The following is a 21,785-nucleotide window of genomic DNA, read 5'->3' on the forward strand; positions in this document are numbered from 1 at the left end:
CAATAAAATTAAGAAAGATCATACCATAGGGAACAAGTTTCAAGTTGATTGGACTTCAACTTCATCAAAAACTACCTTGACCAAAAACTTTAACCTGAAACTGGCACTTCCATTTTCTATGTTCAGTGGACTGTGAAAATGGGGTCACAAGTCAAATTTGGCTTTACAAACAGAAAGATCATATCATAAGGAACATGCATATATATGTGTACTAAGTTTCAAGTTGATTGGAGTTGCAGCTTCATCAGAAACTACCTTGACCAAAAATTTTAACCGAAAGCGGGACAGATGAAAGAATAAACGAACGTACGAACAGACAGACAAATGAACGAACGGACAGACAAAAGAACCGACGCACAGACCAGAAAACATAATGCCCCTCTATTATTGTAGGTGGGGCATAAAAAAGCCAATCATGCATTAAACAATACCAATAAATGTCAGTATCTCATCCTATCTTTTCTTTAAAACAATGTGCACATCAAAAATAGTTTACCTGGACAATGTAATAGATATTGCTGTTAATTTTAAAATCTTAAACTAGCATAATTTCATGAAATGTTGGTTGGAAAATAAACAAATGGTAAAGAATACATGAATGTACAGAATACAATCAATGCATGCCTGCTTAATATTTTGAGCCCATATTTACTGCTTGGTTTATGATGTTTTAAATTAAAACTTACTACTTGTAGCAGGTGATGAACATTCAGTCTGTTGCCATAAATCAAACGAAATTCCTGAAATTCAGAAATAGTTTAATTCTCAGAATTTAATCACTGATAATATATATTCAATTTCTGTCATAACTAAATAAATATGTGACAGTCTTACAATGCAGTACCTTCTGTCTCCTAATTATATAAACAAATTTATTTAGTCCCATGTTCTTGTATGAAAAACCTTAAAACCATGAAGATCTAAAATAACGGAACTATTTTGTATAAATAGATTTTTAATACACAATACGTTTTTGTGCAATGCCGGTACATATAATTTTAATTGGGAATCCCTGTCTGCTATTTGGTCCAATCAGCTTGGGGGTTCCCAGTTGCTGCTGCATGTGAAATCTTGTTTACTAATTGCTTTTCGAGATTATCCTAATTAACCAATCAAAATTAACACTGCATTTGAATTAACCAATCAGCGCTTAATTAACAGGGCTTTTGTTTTAGGCACAAGCACATAATTATTCTGAAAGCAACGCTTGCTTTGAGCAGACATTCGAATTTTCTGGGAAACTACTTATTCCCACCCTCTGCTCCCTAGAGGATAGTTTTTACTTTATTGTTATGTCATTTCAGCCTTTTATTAAAATATATTGTTAATAAGTAGAGTAGTAACGTTTTCAAAAGAACTCACAGTTATTATGTACTTTGTGTTAGGAGTACCACAGATTTTCAACTGGAATTTGCTTTGTTTGTAATTATGTTAACATGTATTGCTTTATTGATATGCAAAGAAAATATTAAACTGTGGTTCTTAATGTCCCAAACCTGTGTTTGTTCAGTTTATACTTCTAACTAAGAACCGGTTAACATATCTTGGGGCCTTGATTACTGATCTCTGATTAGTGTAAAACAGATGCTTCATTTGCACTGTATCTTTTCAGCGTTTGGTTCGGGCCCCAAAAGGGAAAGCATGTAAGTATTCGCAACATAGTCCCTAAATAGAATAAGGAGCAATATATAGGGAGGATTGGGGGGGGGGGACTAGTAATGTGGATTAATATGTGCACATCTTTATCTCCTGTAGAAGAATTATTATATGTAATAATTTCAGTACAAGTCTTGGTGAATTTATGATGACTGCCAGGATTTAAAGATTTACAGTGTGAAAAGAACAATCATTGACAATGCAGACAACCCAAGAGAACAGATCTAGATGTCATCCCTTTGAGCCCTTGCAGCAGAGAAACTGTCAGGCAACACTTTAGAATTAATTTTATAAATCTATGAAACAGATATTTGTTTATATCATATAAATAATGTATATTTTTTTTACAAATGCTTATTATATTTTTGATTTTAGTTTCCAGTTGATAAATAATGACATTTAATATACTGCCTAAGAAAGCTACAGTTTTTATTTGAGTATAAACAAGATCATCATTTGATAATCAAAATGTAACTGACTGATTGATTTCAAAAATAATTATATTTTATACCTTTAAATGGAGCTCTTTCTACATTGAGATCACACTGGGAATACAGAAGATTGGAGTCCTCCATTACTGTGTATTCATACAGGCATACCGTACCATTCTCTTCAAAACATGCCTTGATTTTTACATCTAGGGAGAATAACTTTTCAGATGGAATGTGATGGATAGCAAAGCTAAATAAATAAAATAAATTTGAATATGAGAAGTAGAAACCATTAAATAATAAACTTCACAAATGCATTCCTGCCTGCAGCCCTATGATAAGAGTCAGCCACAAACTGGACTAGTCATCTACCAGAAAATGGCTTTAGATTTGCAGGCATTATGAACAAGTCTGATTTTCCATGGACTATCATTCCATCAACAGTTGGTCAACTGGAACAAAACATATTCTTAAATTGTAAGTCATCTTTAACAAACAATTGTACAGATGTTTGGCACAAGATATACAGGCATTACCCCCCAAAAAAGGTTCCAACTAGAACAATTTTCATTAATGTTTTTTTTGTCCAAGAGGCATTATGTGTTGGTCAACTAGAAAAGAACATTTTTCTTTTACCTGTAAGTGATTATTATATATCATGCACTTACAAATCAGATCAATGTTTGAAGGCAAAATAAACCAGATAAGTGCTTGAAGGACAGAGATGTACAGTGGAATCCCCCATGTCTGTGTGGCCATGAATATCTTGAATTACCTGATTTTGTCATATCCACAATTTATAAAATAAACTCTTTCATGTGGTTGTTTTAGTCTCAAAAGGGACAGAAAAGATCAATATCCATAAGTTCTAACATAATTTAAACTAATAATGCCACAATAAACCAATTTAAATAAATTAGATAAACTTGGTTTCATGACTTTTGCTCAGCATCCTTTGTATTCTTTTACATTCAAACTTGACTTCATTTCATGGCAAAAAAAATCTTAAATTAGACAAAAAAAATCAGGGTGAAATCACAGATAAAGAAGATTTCATGAAATTAAAGTATGTCATAAATTAGCACACAATATCATATGATTATTAGTTTCATTAGTTTACCAAAATGAAACCAAAAGACTAAGGGCTATTCCAGTAAAATTTACCTGGGAGGGGCGGAACGCCGACGATATTTTTTTCCATAGGTGGGGGGTTTTCAACATAATTGTATTCTGGAGGGTGGTGGTCCCGATTTAAATTCATTTCTGTTTGATAGGTTAAACATATTGTTCCCCCTGTTATGAAGGAAGATTCTCCTGAAAAGGTCATCCGACTGCAAATAAAGTTGGCAGACCACTAATTTTAAGCGTCCGTTTGTGTTCTTGTCAAACCAGTGATCGGGAAGGACGTGCCCCCTGCGCCTATAGCGCATAATATAATATAACAAGAAATGGCGCATACAGTGACAAATGTAAGCGCCCACGTGGCGCACGATACTTTTCACTTCGTTTCGAAACGTTTAGATATCGTCAAATGAATTTCCGATCGTGTTCCATGCCGCCACGTGTGTGTACACAACTGTGTAATGTTCCTCCAATAATAGGAGCACCTATATATTTTTGGGACGTCTCGGATGTTTACCTCAATCGGAACTACTCGGCTTTTCTGGTTGTACTGCATAGCGAGAATGGCCGAGTAGTTACGATTGATGTTTACCTATGATAATAGAACCATGCGATTTCACGTCTCGGGTGTTTTCCTATTGTAATAATAAAACCATGCGGTCTAACTGATAACCCGAAAAACGTAATTAACCATCATTCATGATATATATTTTTTTTATAAACAACTTTAAATTTGTTAAATTTGGCTAGTACAGACGAGATTTAGCCCTTATAATAATCTCATTTAGTTTAGCTTGCTATTATTTCGATTGAAGAACCCCAAAGACTTTTTAGGAATATAGTTTTTGTCTCCATAAAAGACGCTTAACTGTCCTTGTCATTTTTTGGTCTTTGGCTCATTTTGACATTTTGTAAACATGACTTCTTCAGCGATTTGTTGTTTTATTCTATGAATTTTAATGGTACTATACTGTTATTCTTGTCACCGTGATGAAGATATAATGATACAAGAAGTGCAGAGGAATTGCCTGAAATGTCCTCTGATACGGAACGTCTGGAATAAGTATGGTATCGACGAAGACCCAAATTTAATGTAAAAAAACCCAACATGAACATGAACAAGGCAACAGTACCAGTTTAAACATTGTAAATAAAGGTTAACTTAAATATTGTTGCGGTTGGAAGAAGTTATTGTATATTCATTGAAATTGAAATGGCAGAATTTGCTGTACTTAAATCTCTTTCCTTGCAAAGAATATGTCCTTAATAAGGTGGACTGGCCAATTCTTTGCAATTTTTGTCCCAAATAATATTTTATTGCATACAGTTTATAACAACTTCAAGTACCCTCTCCCTTGTATACCGTCTCCCCACAAAAAAATATGTGTGGGTGACATCCAAACTATGCGGTCCATAAAAAAATATTTATATTTGGCACAGACAATTAGATTTTTATTGCGCATGTTGCGTGGGTGGTATTGAAGGAAAAAAATGGCCTAATTTTTGCGGAAAAATATGGCCTTGTTACACAGGAGAGTATATCATCTTCCTCAACATTTGCCTATTGAAAAAAAAAATGTATATAAGAAATACAAAAAATAAAAAAAGAATTACATTGTGCCTACCAAAAATATTTTATGGCTCAAACTAAACTCTGAAACATCAAATGGTTGGTGCCAACCAGTTTCCCCACCTGAAGAATATGTCGTACCTGAAAATGTTATTGACAGTTTTAAAAATAAAATGGGCCATAATTAAAATCGCACCCCCCTTTTTCGGTCACTGTGAGCTATTGCCGTCATGTTGCATCTGTCGTCTGCTGCTCCATAACATTGTTACATGTTTCATTTTATATTTTAATAGCAACATAGCTAGTATAAAAAAGAAGATGTGGTATGATTGCCATTGAGATCATAGGCGGATTTAGGGGGGGGGGGGGGGCAGGGGGCCCCCCCTTTTTGGATGCACTGAAATAGATAAACCAACAAATTTTACATTTATTTGACAGGATGCAACATTTTTGTATACTTTAAAAAACTAGCTAACTTTTATTTTTTTTCTCTAGGTAGGGGGTCTTGGAAGAAAATACATGTTCTAGGTGGGGGTGTATTTTTTTAATCTTTTCCATAGGTGGGGGGTCAAAAAATAAGTGGCGTTCCACCCCCCCTGGATAATTTTTACTGGAATAGCCCTAAGTTGGGAGGATACACCAAACTGTTTTTTTTAATCAATTAATTGACACTTTCTTATCAAATCTGGATTACATTTTCTTTAAAATAAACACACTACAGCCATACTGAGGAGATAAATTGTGCTTATAACTATGTAAATTAAGATCTATACTTACACAAGCTGTAAAACACCATGAATCTGCACATTCTCTATTTTACCTAAAATAAATTTAACAATCTGTTAACATCACATCTTTATACTGCAAATAGTTCCATTATTTAAATAAAACAGTATACTATTATTAGGCATACTGTTGGACATCTACCTACATTATGTTGAGTGCATAGCTTACTCACTTTTTAAATTATAACGCTTGGAAAACAAATAATGTTTTCATCACCAGAAGAGCAAATTTCGACTCATATTCAGATCCATCCACTGAAAGGACGTCATGATCTTTTGAGTTGTTGGGTTGCCATGTCATTTATTAAAACCCTATACTGAGGATTCATTTAATTTTTTGAATACAATTTTCATTGATTGAGGAAAAACTGTATTTATGTGGATATGCATACTTTGCAGGGTTTTTTAAATTCTTGGTTTACATCCCATGTCAAAGTGAACTGCCAATTTTAGTATCTTAGTATACTCATGTGAAAGGCAAAATTCAGAAATTATTGTGAGGTTTTTATTATTGCGAAAAATGCAACAGTCTCAGTTGTAAACAAAATAATTTAAAGTCGCATTTTGAAATATTTTGTATGAATTAAACAAGATTTTTCTCAAAATTGTAAAAATAAAATCTGAAATGACAAAATCGCAATTATAAATGCACACAATAATTTCTGAACTTACAGAATTGAAATCTGATTTGTTATAATGTAGTAGTTTTAATCTAAAATATTTTTCTTTTCCATTTTGTTATAAAGTAAAAATTAAGTTTTTAAACATACCCCATTCATAATCCATCAGATTGAATTCAAAATGTTGCTCCTCTAGATATACATCAAGTATATAATCACATGTTCTGAGATTGACAGAAGCATAGACATATCTTTTAAGAACATGAATTTCTGCACAGCATGTAACTGTATCACAGGACTCAGTAATGTGACATGCAACACTCTGGTTTAATTGGACCAAAGGTGTTGTGATATTTGAACAATCTACAATACAAAACTAAGAGATAAACTTTCATGATTTAGGCAAAAATTAGAAAGTAACATATATATATTTGTCCAAATACTCAATACAACAATTTTTTAAACAAAGAGCTATGATAGTCATTAATAGCAATTACAGAGCTTTTATGTTAAAATAAAATTTTCCTTACTAAGTATTTTTAGCATAGGTATAATCTTCACAGATATCAGTGATTTATGGGGGAAAAAATCTCTGAAAAGGGAGACAAGTCTCCCAACAGGGAAGTAAAATCTCATTCCAATCAATATTTCAATTTAATTAATACATCAAATATTTTCACATCCTAAAAACAGATTCTTATCTTATTGAAAATAATATATATACTTTACCATTACTCCAGCCATCAATAGAACCATTAAATGGAGGATTGTAGATACTGCATTTATTTGACCATCCCATGTAATCAGAAAGTCCCAGTTCTGTGATCAAGTCACTAGCAGTGGCATCATCTATATTTTCCATGTCAGTACTTTTATCTGATAACCAAGAATTCAATGAAAACGCTGAAAGAATAAAATGAAAATGTAAAACCATAAAAAGCAGATTGCGCATGCGTGACAATACAGTCGATTTCCTTCTTTGCTCCGAAAATTTCTTTGATTAACTACAATTCTACAGGACCAGGAACTGAAATTAATGGTTTGATGCAAACACAAAACATACACTTTATCCACTTTACCTACCGATTCGTTATATTTACCGTAAAAACTGTTTAAAACTCTGGTATCCATGGTCAACAATGTAGCCTTCCAACCGTAATGGCGGCAAATATGAATCCAAACATAAACAAAGTGAAATCTTTGCAGATATTATTACTATACATAATCTGGCAAAACATTATCATAAACAGTCAACAAGAACAACTTTGCATAAATTTAAATTGCAACAATGTCCCATATAAAGATTGTCAAAATTTGTCATTTGTGACTCACAGAAACTTGTCAAATGGATTGAATGTATTCTATTGGCTACGTCATGTAAAACACCGACGTCTTTCAAAGTCCATCAATGGTTTAGAAACATCAGGTCACAGATTTATACTACTACTTATGAGTGGTATTGAACAAAACCCTGGACCAAGGCATCCAAAATTCCCTTGTGGTATATGTAAAAAAGCTTGTAAACTCCAGTCAATAGCATGTGATGAATGTGATCAATGGTTGCACAAAATATGTATTGGAATGTCGACAACAGAATTTAGTCGACTTGGTAACAGCAGCGATACATGGAAATGTCCAAACTGTGCCGCACCTAATAATTCATCGATTATTTACTCAACACCTGAACTAGATGAAAACAACACAAATGAACAAATAATAAATCAATCTGAACATCCATCATTAATTCACAGTGAGTCAGATATATCTTTTCCATCAACATCCAGCATTACGAACGAAACTAGATCAAGCGTTAACACAGAACACGACTCAACTTTTGATATACTACCCGAGTCTAATGGGATCACTACATCTTCACCTATCAAACCCAAATCAAAAACTTTTAACAGAGCAAACAACACAAAGGACTTACGAATCTTGAATATTAATTTTCAAAGTCTGAGGAAGAAAGGAAAACTACTAGAGCTTATAATAATAGATACAGATCCCGATATCATACTGGGAACAGAAACTTGGCTCGACGACACCATATCATCAAGCGAAATAATATCGAATGACCTTGATTATAATATCCAACGCAGAGATAGACCCACCGATCGACATGGGGGTGTTCTCATAGCAGCCAAAAAACATCTACAATTACATAATGTACATAAAAGTAAAAATATTGAAATGATCAGTGGAGTAATAACAACTAACTCAAAGAAAATCACATTGGCATCATACTATAGACAGCCAAATAGAACAGACAATGAGTACCTAGAATATACACAAGATGAATTCAACCGCCTTAAAAATAGCACTAAAAAGAACATCCTTATTATTGGTGGAGACTTTAACATACCAGACATCAATTGGGAACAGTTAGCCATAAATGGTACGCAATATCCATCCATCCAATCCCTACAAGAAAAGAAAAAACTCTAGATTTAAACTTGACTAGCCATCCAAGTTTTAAGCAGAGATGTAAACCAATTCCAGCTATTGTTAACAGCGACCATGACATTGTCCTTCTTGATACCTCAATTAAAGCACAAAAACCTAAACCGGTTAAACGTAAAATACAACTATGGAAAAGAACCAACATAGATGAAATACAAAATGAGGTGAGGTTATTTGCTGAAAATTTTAACCAGAAGACCTTCAGTAATATTGAAAACATGTGGAAATATTTCAAAGAAAACATCATGAAAATTATTGATCAGAAAGTACCAACAAAGAAATCAACTACAAAATTCACCCATCCTTGGATCAATACCAACATCAAGCGTCTAATAAGAAGGAAAAACAAAGCTTACAAGAAATCAAGGAAAACAAAGAAAAAGAGAGACAGAGATAGATATAAATACCTCCAACAACAAACACAAATGGAAATAAGAAAAGCACACAAAGAGTATATGAATGACATCATTAGTCTCAGTTACACTGAGAAACCGAAAAGATTTTGGTCATTCTTGAAGAGCAAAGGACAGGACTTTATTGGAGTTGCACCACTCAAAAACAAGGAAGGCTTCCTTAAAAGCGACAGCCAGAGTAAAGCCAATATCTTAAATGAACAGTTTTGCTCGGTTTTCACAAAAGAATGGCAGCACTATTCCCGATAAAGGTCCTAGTAACATCAATACAATGAATGACATCACAGTAACTGAAAATGGGGTATTCAAACTGTTAAAAAACCTTAACACCAACAAAGCAGCAGGACCAGATGAAATACCAACCAAAAAACTGCAAATAACTGCTGCAGAATTATCACCAATTCTGACAAGAATCTTTCAGTTTTCACTTGACACAGGAGAAGTTCCACAGGACTGGAGAGATGCCAACATAGTGCCACTATACAAGAAAGGGGATACTCACCTAGCGGCCAATTATCGCCCAGTCTCCCTTACCTCCATCACTTGTAAGCTGTTAGAGCATATAGTTCACAGCAGCATAATGAAACATTTTGATCAACAAAATATACTCTGTGACAACCAACATGGTTTCAGGAAACGCAGATCATGTGAAAGTCAGCTTATCATCACCATCGATCGTATAGCCAAATACCTTTCAAATGGAACCCAGATTGACATCATACTTCTGGATTTTGAAAAGGCATTTGACAAGGTTCCTCATTCAAGACTGCTGTACAAACTCCAATTTTATGGAGTAAGGGGCCGGACAAACTCCTGGATCAGTTCATTCCTATCAAACAGGAAACAACAGGTAGTATTGGAAGGGGCTAGATCTCAACAAGACGATGTTCTGTCAGGAGTGCCACAGGGCACAGTACTAGGTCCTTTATTGTTCCTAACATACATCAATGACATGCCCGGATATACTCAATCAGACGTCCGCCTCTTTGCTGATGACAGTCTACTGTACAGGGAAATTAGTAACGCCAAAGATACAGAACAACTTCAGAAAGACCTTGAAGCGTTAGAAAATTGGGAAAAAAAATGGATGATGAGATTCAATCCAACAAAATGCAATATTATCCGCATACCACCAAAGAACAAAGAACCTATACAATACCCATACACTCTACATGGACACATACTCGAACCAGTAGATAGTGCCAAGTACTTGGGAGTGTCAATATCAAACAATCTCTCATGGAACAAACATATCCAGAGTGTAACAGCAAAGGGTAACCAAACACTTGGGTTTGTTAAACGAAACCTAAAAGAATGCACAAGGAAAGTAAAGGCTGCTTGCTATACAACACTCGTGCGACCTGTCATAGAGTATGCTTCTACTATATGGGACCCAACCAACCAAGCAAGCATCAACACTCTAGAACTCATACAGAGGAGAGCTGCTAGATTCGTCTATAATGACTACACATCACGCACACCAGGGTGCGTCACTACCATGTTAGAAGATCTAAAATGGGACACATTACAGACAAGACGCCGTGACAACAGGCTATGCATGCTCTATCGTATCCAGAATGAGCTGATAGACATCAACAAGAGTACTTACCTCAAAGGTGGCGACAGTAGAACTCGTGGAGGACACAAGTTTTACCAACAGAGGGTCACCAGTGATGTCTACAGGAACTCCTTCTTTCCAAGAACAATCATGGAATGGAATACATTACCTGCCAGGGTTGCTGAAGCGGGATCAGTTGAAGATTTCCGCTCAGGGCTACAGACAACACATTAATACCAGACTGGACGATTGTACATAATTTTAACCGTAACAACCTGATTTTATTGTAAATACTGTATATAGCCTTAGGGGACTAGATATGTAATGTCACCATGCGTAGTCCCGCAGAGTTTAAACGTTTCATTCAAGGAACCCAACTCTTATATGGAAGAAGAAGAAGAAAACAACTTATTGTTTCTTCTGTTTTCTACAGTAAAGCTTGTTTAGTCTGATTTAGACTAATAGTCAGTTAAAATGGCCCTTTATTCTAAAGAGGCACTAGCTACAAGATATATAAAAAATCTCAAGTATTATTTTTGTTCAATCATTAATGAAAGGGAAAGAATGGAATAATAATTCGCTTTTAGCAGCCAGTATGAGTATGGTTCAATTTTGTCAAATTAAGCAAAGAAACACTGATGATGAATTTTCCACTTGCAAATGAATAATTCGTCCTCATTAAATACCTATTCATGTGAACTTCAATTTTACCCCTTAGCTAGAGATGGATAACGCTCAGTGTAAAATTATTGACAAATATAATGCCTATCCATGTTTAAATGAGCATAGAGCATGATACGAAGGAATTATTTCTTAATTTTGACATAAACACCACCATTGGGACCAACAACAAAGAGGAGGCTTTTTCTTAAGTTAAACTTCTGCTATAAGATTATACATACAAGAGTTCACGAAGCCAGGAGCTTGATCACAATGCTGACGATTAACTGTAGTCTCATTAAAAATCTCAATCTCTAGTTCGCAGTTATTATCTGGTTCAAAGCAAACATTAATATCTAAGTGCAAACTAAATGTTTCAGGTGAGTCTTTATCTATGATGTACCTAGAAGAAAACAACAAATTTGTTACAAAATACATAGGCTCACAAAGAAATAATCTGCATTGGTCTATGTGAATATTAAACAATGGACACAGATGGATTCATGACAAAATTGTGTTTTGGTGATGTTGATGTGTTTGTAGATCTTACTTTACTAAACATTCTTGCTGCTTACAATTATCTCTATCTATAACAGTACTTTCTGTGGAAAATGTTATTGAAAATCTTCAAATTTTAAGAAAATTGTTAAAAATTGACTATGAAGGGCAATAACTCCTTAGGGGGTCAATTCACTATTTTGGTCATACTGACTTATTTTTAGTTCTTACTTTGCTGTACATTATTGCTGTTTACAGTTTATCTCTATCTATAATAATATTCAAGATAATAACTAAAAAACAGCAAAATTTCCTTAAAATTACCATTTCAGGGGCAGCAACCTAACAACCGATTATCCGATTCATCTGAAAATTTCAGGGCAGATAGATCTTAACCTGATGAACAATTTTACTTCCTGTCAGATTTGCTCTAAATGCTTTGGTTTTTCAGTTATAAGCCAAAAACTGCATTTTACCCCTATGTTCTATTTTTAGCCATGGCGGCCATCTTGGTTGGTTGGGCGGGTCACCGGACACATTTTTTAAACTAGATACCCCAATGATGATTATGGCCAAGTTTGGTTAAATTTGGCCCAGTAGTTTCAGAGAAGAAGATTTTTCTAAAAGATTACTAAGATTTACGAAAATTGGTTAAAAATTGACTATAAAGGGCAATAACTCCTAAAGTGGTCAACTGACCATTTTGGTCATGTTGACTTATTTGTAGATCTTACTTTGCTGAACATTATTGCTGTTTACAGTTTATCTCTATCTATAATAATATTCAAGATAATAACCAAAAACAGCAAAATTTCCTTAAAATTACCATTTCAGGGGCAGCAACCCAACAACGAAATGTCCGATTCATCTGAAAATTTCAGGGCAGATAGATCTTGACCTGATGAACAATTTTACCCCCATGTCAGATTTGCTCTAAATGCTTTGGTTTTTGAGTTATAAGCCAAAAACTGCATTTTACCCCTATGTTCTATTTTTAGCCATGGCGGCCATCTTGGTTGGTTGGGCGGGTCACCGGACACATTTTTTAAACTAGATACCCCAATGATGATTATGGCTAAGTTTGGATATTTGGCCCAGTAGTTTCAGAGGAGAAGATTTTTCTAAAAGATTACTAAGATTTACGAAAAATGGTTAAAAATTGACTATAAAGGGCAATAACTCCTAAAGTGGTCAACTGACCATTTTGGTCATGTTGACTTATTTGTAGATCTTACTTTGCTGAACATTATTGCTGTTTACAGTTTATCTCTATCTATAATAATATTCAAGATAATAACCAAAAACAGCAAAATTTCCTTAAAATTACCATTTCTGGGGCAGCAACCCAACAACGAAATGTCCGATTCATCTGAAAATTTCAGGGCAGATAGATCTTGACCTGATGAACAATTTTACCCCCATGTCAGATTTGCTTTCGGCCAGGTGAGCTAAAAAAGGTTAAAGTCTTAAAATGGCTGGGCTGCAAAATTTATGAATAATCAAAGTAGAATGTTTACAATGTAGTTGAAATAACATGAAGGTTGTACATTTTGCTGGAAAAAGACAGTGTCCAAGTGTGGAAAAATGTACAAAAGTAGTTTTGGACTACGGACACTACAGGATTTTTTTTCATCACTTCAAAGGAAGAAAATGTATTTCTAACTTCCTGAACATTTTAAAATTAAGCATCAAATAAACAGGCCATATTGATAAGTTTTTACTTACTCTAGTTTCACTATCCCAAATAGTCCAAATGTGTTCGTTTGCCCTAAAATATATATATTAAAAAAAAATGATCCATTCACTTAATACTGTGGATTCATTTATTTTCATGGGTATCAATTTTCATAGATTGCTGAAAACTTGCATATTTGTTGATATTTGACTTCATGGTTTTTCAAATCTCTGTATACAAAGTATATTGAAAATGTATTATTTGTTGAACATTTGAATTCGTGGTTCATCTGTACCCACGAAAATTGGTATCCAACAAATAATAATGAATCCACAGTTCAAGACTATTTTAAATAGGTTGTGTACAAATTTCACTTCTCATAATTAATAGTATCAGAATAAGAATTCTAGGCCTGACAGATAAAAAAAAAAGTGCTGACACATTACAACTTTTCATTGTCAAGCTTCTGACTTAACCCTTGTCGTGCGGGGGCCGTAATATTACGGCCGCACCCAGAATACCGTTATTTTGGCATCAATGGCGCTCCATACATTTAGAGGTCATCGTAATACCATTTATTTCGTAGTGTATGAACGTTTCCTCAATCTGAAACTATTCATGTCATGTTTCTCACTTTAAATATTCATTTTGAGCTCAAATACGAACTTCAAAATTTGATATCGGACAAAATTGGGTTTTTTGGAGGGGTGGGCTTACCTTCAAGGTCTGAATCACGGAGTTCAGAGGATTGAAACCTTGACAAATACCGTTAACCTAAAGGCACATTACGACTGGTCGTGTCTATTATCAAAATACGCCGAGGAAACGACTACTTCCAGTTGCAAGTCCAGTTAAAGTTCAAAATTGGAAAAATTCCGAAATTTGGTGAATTTTGGTGCAAATGACCTTCTTTACACTGATGAACCCAGATCAGTTTCACTCCGACCTAACAACTGTTGTTATAAAAGTGTTCACTGGTGTCCACGCTACATGTAAACTACAGATGGATGCATCTATTAGCATCTCTCGGACTTACAGGTCGAGAAAAAGAACGAAAAAAGGTCAAAATTGACGCTTTTTGTACCTGAGGACCAACTTTGGGGCAAATTCCCGACAAAAAAATTTCGACAATTTCTGAAAACAACTCAGCATGGTAAGGGTTAACATAAAGTCATTCTGTTCCACAGTACTGGAAAAATATGTGACCCAAAAAATGTTTATTCAGCATATTGTAAATATCAAAGTATTGGCAAACAGGAATAGGTTGTGCACATTACAACTCATCACTGTCAAGGTTTTGACAACATATGAAGTTCTTCCTGACACAAACATTTGTTGCATGCATGGACAGCTTTAGGTGATTGCAATATAATCTTACATTCTTAAGATTAGGAGTATAATAGTATTCATTAAATAAAGGCATTTTGGTTGTTATTATTCTAAAATCTGGTTCATGCAAGGGTTTCACAAATGTTTTTATCACGCTCAAATAAATAATGACAAAACATGATTTTTTCTAAACAATCATACCAAATAAAACTTCTGACAATTTCAAGTCTTGTTTTAAGTTGTCTATTTGCAGCTGTAAGTTGTTTCTGCATTCATTGATTTCAAAGACAATTGAAACTGATGTGTCTAAGATAGGTAGATTGATACAACATTCAACACTTGTACAATCTGATGATAGCCTGCAGGAAAATCTATCATGTCTGTCTGTTGGTACTACTTTTATATCCGCAGAGCCACAATCTACAAAAAAATACAAAAGACTAGCATCCTTTAAATCAGCTTTTTAGTTATTATAAGGACAATGTACTTTCTATGTTTTTCTTTTTCTTCCCTTTTTTTTTAATTAATGAAAGTCTATACAGAAATAAGTATTATGGTGACCTATACCATAGAAAGGCTTGTATAGTTCGCACTGGTACATAGTTTGCAACCCCTTCTCCCCACGAAATTTTAGGTAAAAAAACTTTTTGTTACTGTTAGAAAAGGTCTAATGAAACTCGGGTAATTTCAAATCCTGTGCGGTTGTTTGCGGTATTTTTTTGGAAAAACCTGTTTTCCATCATCAAACAGAAGCTCAAAGTGCTTGTTAATGATTCTAGAATGCTTCATGATTGTTAAAATAAGTTTAATTCACTTAAAAAACAATTTAGAAACTTGTGTATGTTTAAACAGGAAGTTTAAAAAGCACATGTAAAAGAAGAAATTAACCTTTGAGAGTCAAAATCTGTACATAACAGATATCACTATAATATGGCTTTGAAAGTAAAACAGTTCCATCCTTTTGTAAAACAGTCTTTTAAAAGAAATATCTATCACATTACAGTGTGAAGGGTCTTGAGCTAATACTAACAATATTAGTCAGTATGAAACACCAAAACGGAACAAACAATAATCGATTACATTTTGTAAATCGTAGTTTACAAATTCTAAGCTGGTTTACGGTTGTCTTTTTCACTATGTTTGTATCGTTTCAATCTAGCAGATACCGGTTTATTTCAAATGCATTGAAAAGAAACGAGAAATTTGTAATGAAATGTTTAGTTTTTATATTTATCAGTATTAATTTGATATTGAATAGAAATAACTTATTAATATGGATGAGTTCTAATTATTAGTATGAACAATGATAAGAGCGCTCTCTACAATATCAATAACAAAGATGGTGGAAAGTAAACAAACCACCTCGCCCGCAAAATTGAAATTTTTCTCTAATTTCTTGCTTATTGTAGACGATAGTCTGCACCCCGTCTAGAAGGTCCAATTTTGGAAAATAAAACCGTGGACTATACAAGCCTTTCTACGGTAGCTGTTAATTTTTTGGTCATTTGGTCCCTTGTGGAGAGTTGTCTCATTTAATAGCAATCATATCACATTTTTCTTTTTTATATTAAGCGACACAAATTTAAAATTTTCATCATCACCATAACTGGTATTTCTCAAAATGTTAGTTAAAAGAAAAACTTTCGTTTTCAAATCTTATTTACCATTGTTACTTGCAAGTGTATGAATGCAAGAATCTGGTTTGAGAAACTGGTTAATGTTCAGATCCTGTTTTAGCTGAAACTCTGCCCAAAGTGGTAAACTCTCTATGGATTTTGGTAAGCCCTTCTCATCAAGCCAAGCAGCCAGGGAAAATTCTAAAACAAGCAAAAAACATGTTAATATACTTATCTGTAATTATTTAAATTACCATCAAAACTTTAATAGATATCTAATTGTCTTTACAACCATCACATGTATTTATTGTTTTTATGCAAATCCTAAATCAGTTCAAAGAACATCAGATCGAGTAAAAAATCAATTTATTGTAAAACCATTTATTTTCGCAGATACTTTATTTCACATTTTATCCTTTCTATTCCACTTCCAACTTTTTCATTTTACAATTTTCAAATTTACTTGATGTAATTTAATAAGGAAAGATACAAGTCTAAAATATTTGCAACAATTTATTTTTGCATTATTTTTCTAAACGTGAAAATTATGTTGGTTAAAAATTATAGTCACCATTTTCCTTTGATCTATCACAGACTCCCTTAGAAAACTTTACACCATCTAGTATGACTTCATCTACAGAGCAGGTATCATTTGATTCTAGGCATATTAAAATAGTCAGGTACACCATGTAGTTATTTTCTGCTGCTAAGTTGTAGATTACAGTTCTAAAACAGTTACATAAATATTTAAAACTTGAGGAATAAGTGTCTTATTTTTGTTTGAAACAAGAATGTGTCCAAAGTACACGGATGCCCCACTCCCACTATCATTTTCCATGTTCAATGGACCGTGAAATTGGATAAAAAATATAATTGGGCATTAAAATTAGAAAGATAATATCATAGGGAACATTTGTACTAAGTTTCAAGTTGATTGGACTTCAACTTCATCAAAAACTACCTTGACCAAAAACTTTAACCTGAAACATGCACTTTCATTTTCTATGTTCAGTGGACCGTGAAATTAGGGTCAAAAGTTTAATTTGGCTTTAAAATGAGAAAGATCATATCATAAGGAACATGTGTACTAAGTTTCAAGTTGATTGGACTTCAACTTCATCAAAAACTACCTTGACCAAAAACTTTAACCTGAAGCGGGACAGACGGACAAACGAACGAACAGACGAACGAACGAACAGACGGACGGACGAACGAACGGACGCACAGACCAGAAAACATAATGCCCCTCTACTATCATAGGTGGGGCATAAAAAACGCAAAGGAATTAAAATTTAGCCTTTTATGTCAAAAAAATTCAATTAATGTACATGCTTATAAAAGCATGGAGATGTGGTATGATTGCCAATGAGACAACCATCCACCGCAGTTCAAATAAAGTGGATGTTAGCAATTATATGACTGCTACTTCACCACAAATTCATGCCCTGTCATCCAATGTGTAAAAGCATAGTGAAAGTCCTTGTTCTGTTAATACCGAACAATAACATACAAATATTAAATATCTTACACAGTGTTCACTACCCCTACAAGTCCATGCTCTAGCTGGGTACCTGAAATTCAAATGAAATTGTACATTTAATCATGATAATAGAGCAGCATCCAGCTTTTTAAAATGTTTTGTGGTGTTTATAAATTTTAGTCAATGTATAAACAGTTTGAGAAGGAAAATATAACACATTTCATGCATACAAGAAAAAAAAACCCAATATAACGTGATACATGTTATCATTTTTATTCTGACTATTTTAAAAATTCAATAATACAGTAAATATCGGTCTGTGAAACTACAGTTTTGTGAATCTTGTTTCAGTGTTCAGTTTACAAAACAACAGTCTTAATATATTTTTTTTTATTCTAAAAGTATACTTGAATCTTTGTTGTATTCAAATGCAATAACTTTCTGTTCCCAGTCAAAAAGAGGAGTAAAGCACAAGTGCTAAAAGCTCTTAATAAATGCCTGTTGCAGTAAATGTACAAGTTTTCAGATGAAAAAAATCAAAATGGACTTATTCATTTTTATGTTGTCTATGATATATTCTTACCCCATTTGTAATCTACCAGTGAGACATCTATTGACAATCTTTCCAGTTGTAAAGTCAGTCTACTATTACAATGGTCTATAGACAGTGATATTTCCATTGTTCTGTCAAGATTTTCTATATCAACACAACAGCTGATCTTGTTACAGGTTGAATCCAGGTTACAGCTAACAGGTCCAGTCAGATTGGTTAGGTCTTCATTATCAATGCATACTAAAATTTATTAAAATTATATATTTAGTTAGAAATAAGAAATTACATGTATTGTACTCCATAGTATACTATATCTGGATTTCATGGGTGTAGGTGAACAATAAGTTTAAATATTAGATGAAAAACAAATTTTCTTTATTTGTTTTTTTTTATTAAAATTTTGATCTATGTTTAAAACATTAAGGGAGTATGTGGACCTTTAGAACCAAATACAAAGTATTGAATATGTTAATATTCAATAATAGAAACAACAAATCTTCATTTTTCTTAAAACATCACCATCAAAAGTAAGAAACAGTATGTCAGTAATTTCACCACTGTAATAATTTGCAAACTATTAAATATGTGCTACAGAAAAAACATTTAAAGAAGCAATCATAACTGTATGCATTGACATTTTCAAAACATCAGAATGAGTATATATTTGTCTACTGCTTACATGAATTCCAGCCTTTGACAGATGGAATATATGGATTACTAGAACGATTACATCTTGTAGACAGAAGGTAGTAAGATAAACCAATATATTCAAATAACTCAGACACATCAACACTGATCAAGCTGTCATTCGAAGAAAACCCACTTTCATTTCTCCATCTTTCTAAGGAGAAACCTGGGGAAAAAAATATTAAAATTAGTTTAAATCATTTTATATAATATTTATTTTATTAATCAAAATAGAATTGACAATTTACAAAATAGCAGGTGCTGGGAACATGATACTTGTTTAGATACATAAGGAGTTGATTAAAAAAAAGTCTACTGCATAATCATTAGGTATACAGCACAAATATATGCACAATTTTCAGGACATATAATTTTAGGTGTTGACTCCAGAGAAAAGACATACTAAGGTCACTGAGACAAGACTATTACCTTCTTTGATAAATCCACCATTATTACTGCACTGCAAGATTGGTAGCAACATATTCTCGAGTATCACATAGTTCTGTTCACATATTTCCTGACTCTCTGTACATATACTTATATTTTTTGATACAAGATATGAATGTTCTTTTTCAAGGTAATAGATGATCAATCTGAAAAATAAAATGTTTGTCTTAAAATCTTGTGAAGCCTGCTGTCTCTGTTTTGGCAAGGGAAATATTTAAAAATCATTTAACAATGAAAAAGAGGTATACTTATGTTTTTTTCACTCACTTGGATAACAAAATAAACTGCAAAAAAATTAAAAAATAAAAAAAAAACCCATCTACTTCATAAAACGTAGGGCTGATAAGAACGTAGATTATTAATATTTGAACAGCACCCCTTTTATTTACAATGATTTTAAATGTGGTTCAACGGGGCAAATAACTGGGTCCCCATTCCAGTAAACCATAATTCAGTTGTAAAAATATGAAGAAATATGTATACATACTCTATGTTAGCAATTCCTGCTATGGAAAACTGTTGAAGCTCACCTAAAATATACAAAATAGTTACATTATCAATAAAGTAAACGCATTTATTATATGTAAAAAAAAAAGGGAGAAAATAGAACTTAAAAATAGACCTAATGCAAATGACTTCATTATCCATAAATCTTTAATGATTTCAGACTTTTAATCTTTCATAATAATTTAAATGCATAATGATTAAAGGCTGACAGCATCAACTGATACTCACTGAACTGCACATTCTTTAGAAAAAAAGTTTTATTTTAAGGGTATCACAACTCATCTATACAAGCTTCAGTACAATCAAGTAAGCAATCTGGAAACCATTTTTTCCCCCCATTTTTTCAGTTTTAGTAACTATGACCTTCACCATTGACCTATTGACCCAAAAATTAATATGCATCTTTCCCTTTCCTTTATCTTAAACTGTGTAAATTATATTCCACTACTCAATCAAGGGAATCGCAAGTAAACCTAAAAACCATTTGCTTGAGACAAAAGGACTACAGATTGAGCATAAAAATTGACTTCTGAAAATAAAGGTATTTTTACAATATCAACTTAAAATTAAATTAACCATGCTACATATGATTTTCTTTAGGAATTAAACTTACCAAATGAAAACTCAGTTATAGAGGTGTTATATACAAAGTCTTCAATGCCAACAGTAACAACAAAAGAACATGGATCAATTAGAACTATGGTATGGAAGTCTCTGTTTAACTTGTTGGAATGGACACAACACTCTATACCAGTACATAATGCTGACAAATGACAAGGAATCTCAACCAAATCTTTACCTGATACATTCAATGGGCATGCTACAAAATAGTTATACATTATCAATTATCAATATTATACAATAATATATATTCATGACCATTGCTGTATCTTTTTAAAATATAACGAAAGAGCCTGTAATTCAATGGTTGTCGTTTGTTTATGAGTTACATATTTGTTTTTTGTTCATTTTTTGTACATAAATTAAATCATTAGTTTTCTTGTTTGAATTGTTTTACATTGTCATTTCTGGCCTTTTATAGCCGACTTTGAAGTATGAGGTTTGCTCATTGTTGTAGACTGCAAGGTGACCTTTAGTTGTTAATTTCTGTGACATTTTGGTCTCTTGTGGCGAGTTGTCTCATTGGCAATCATACCCCATCTTATTTTTTATATTGTTTTAATTACATTCGATCATTACCATATTTCAGGTTCACAATGTTGTCAGATGGAAATATCAAAAAATTATTTCTACTGCTATAATATATTATGATGATAAATTAATGATAAATTTATATTTGAATACCATTTGTGAAAATTGAGTGCTTGAACTTTGAGGTATCTTCCCCACATTGATCATCCTGTAAGTATGGAGCTATGCCAGTATCTTCAAACAGTAGGAGCTGTCCATAATCTGTAAGTGGTAGAGACATATTTTCTTTCTCCAGCCAGTTTGTTAGAGAAAAGTCTGAAAAGAAAAAAAGATTGGTTTTAGTGCTTTATGCCTTAAATTTAAGGTTTTGATAATTCCAACACCAAATAAAACATGCTTAACTTTTAGAGGCAGTTATTAAACAAATTCATATAGAATATTAGGTCAATGTCAGAAAAATATAAACTTTTTTGTATGAGGCTGAGAAACTGGGGAAGAGCGAGGTTCTACTGAGTCCTTCCTCAGTTTTGTGCCGAGTACAAAAAAGTTTATATTTTTCTGACATT

General features: G+C 33.1%; 1 protein-coding gene across 1 annotated transcript in view; it reads right to left on the reverse strand.

The window, feature by feature from the left end:
- Positions 1–21,785, reverse strand: part of LOC143057504 (uncharacterized) — a 119,463-nt gene that overhangs the window by 86,888 nt on the left and 10,790 nt on the right. Inside the window, exons 13-29 of the mRNA XM_076230814.1 lie at positions 21,373–21,534; positions 20,681–20,887; positions 20,048–20,090; positions 19,543–19,706; positions 19,106–19,279; positions 18,457–18,666; positions 17,922–17,964; positions 16,965–17,119; positions 16,442–16,594; positions 14,979–15,197; positions 13,499–13,541; positions 11,518–11,678; positions 6,914–7,087; positions 6,335–6,547; positions 5,557–5,599; positions 2,168–2,337; positions 687–740 (exon numbers count right to left, since the gene is read on the reverse strand). Coding sequence (XP_076086929.1) covers positions 687–740; positions 2,168–2,337; positions 5,557–5,599; positions 6,335–6,547; positions 6,914–7,087; positions 11,518–11,678; positions 13,499–13,541; positions 14,979–15,197; positions 16,442–16,594; positions 16,965–17,119; positions 17,922–17,964; positions 18,457–18,666; positions 19,106–19,279; positions 19,543–19,706; positions 20,048–20,090; positions 20,681–20,887; positions 21,373–21,534 — 2,388 coding nt within the window. The remainder of the gene's footprint in view (positions 1–686; positions 741–2,167; positions 2,338–5,556; positions 5,600–6,334; positions 6,548–6,913; positions 7,088–11,517; positions 11,679–13,498; positions 13,542–14,978; positions 15,198–16,441; positions 16,595–16,964; positions 17,120–17,921; positions 17,965–18,456; positions 18,667–19,105; positions 19,280–19,542; positions 19,707–20,047; positions 20,091–20,680; positions 20,888–21,372; positions 21,535–21,785) is intronic.

This window comes from Mytilus galloprovincialis, chromosome 13 (genome assembly GCF_965363235.1).
Source record: "Mytilus galloprovincialis chromosome 13, xbMytGall1.hap1.1, whole genome shotgun sequence".
NCBI classification, from domain to species: domain Eukaryota; kingdom Metazoa; phylum Mollusca; class Bivalvia; order Mytilida; family Mytilidae; genus Mytilus; species Mytilus galloprovincialis.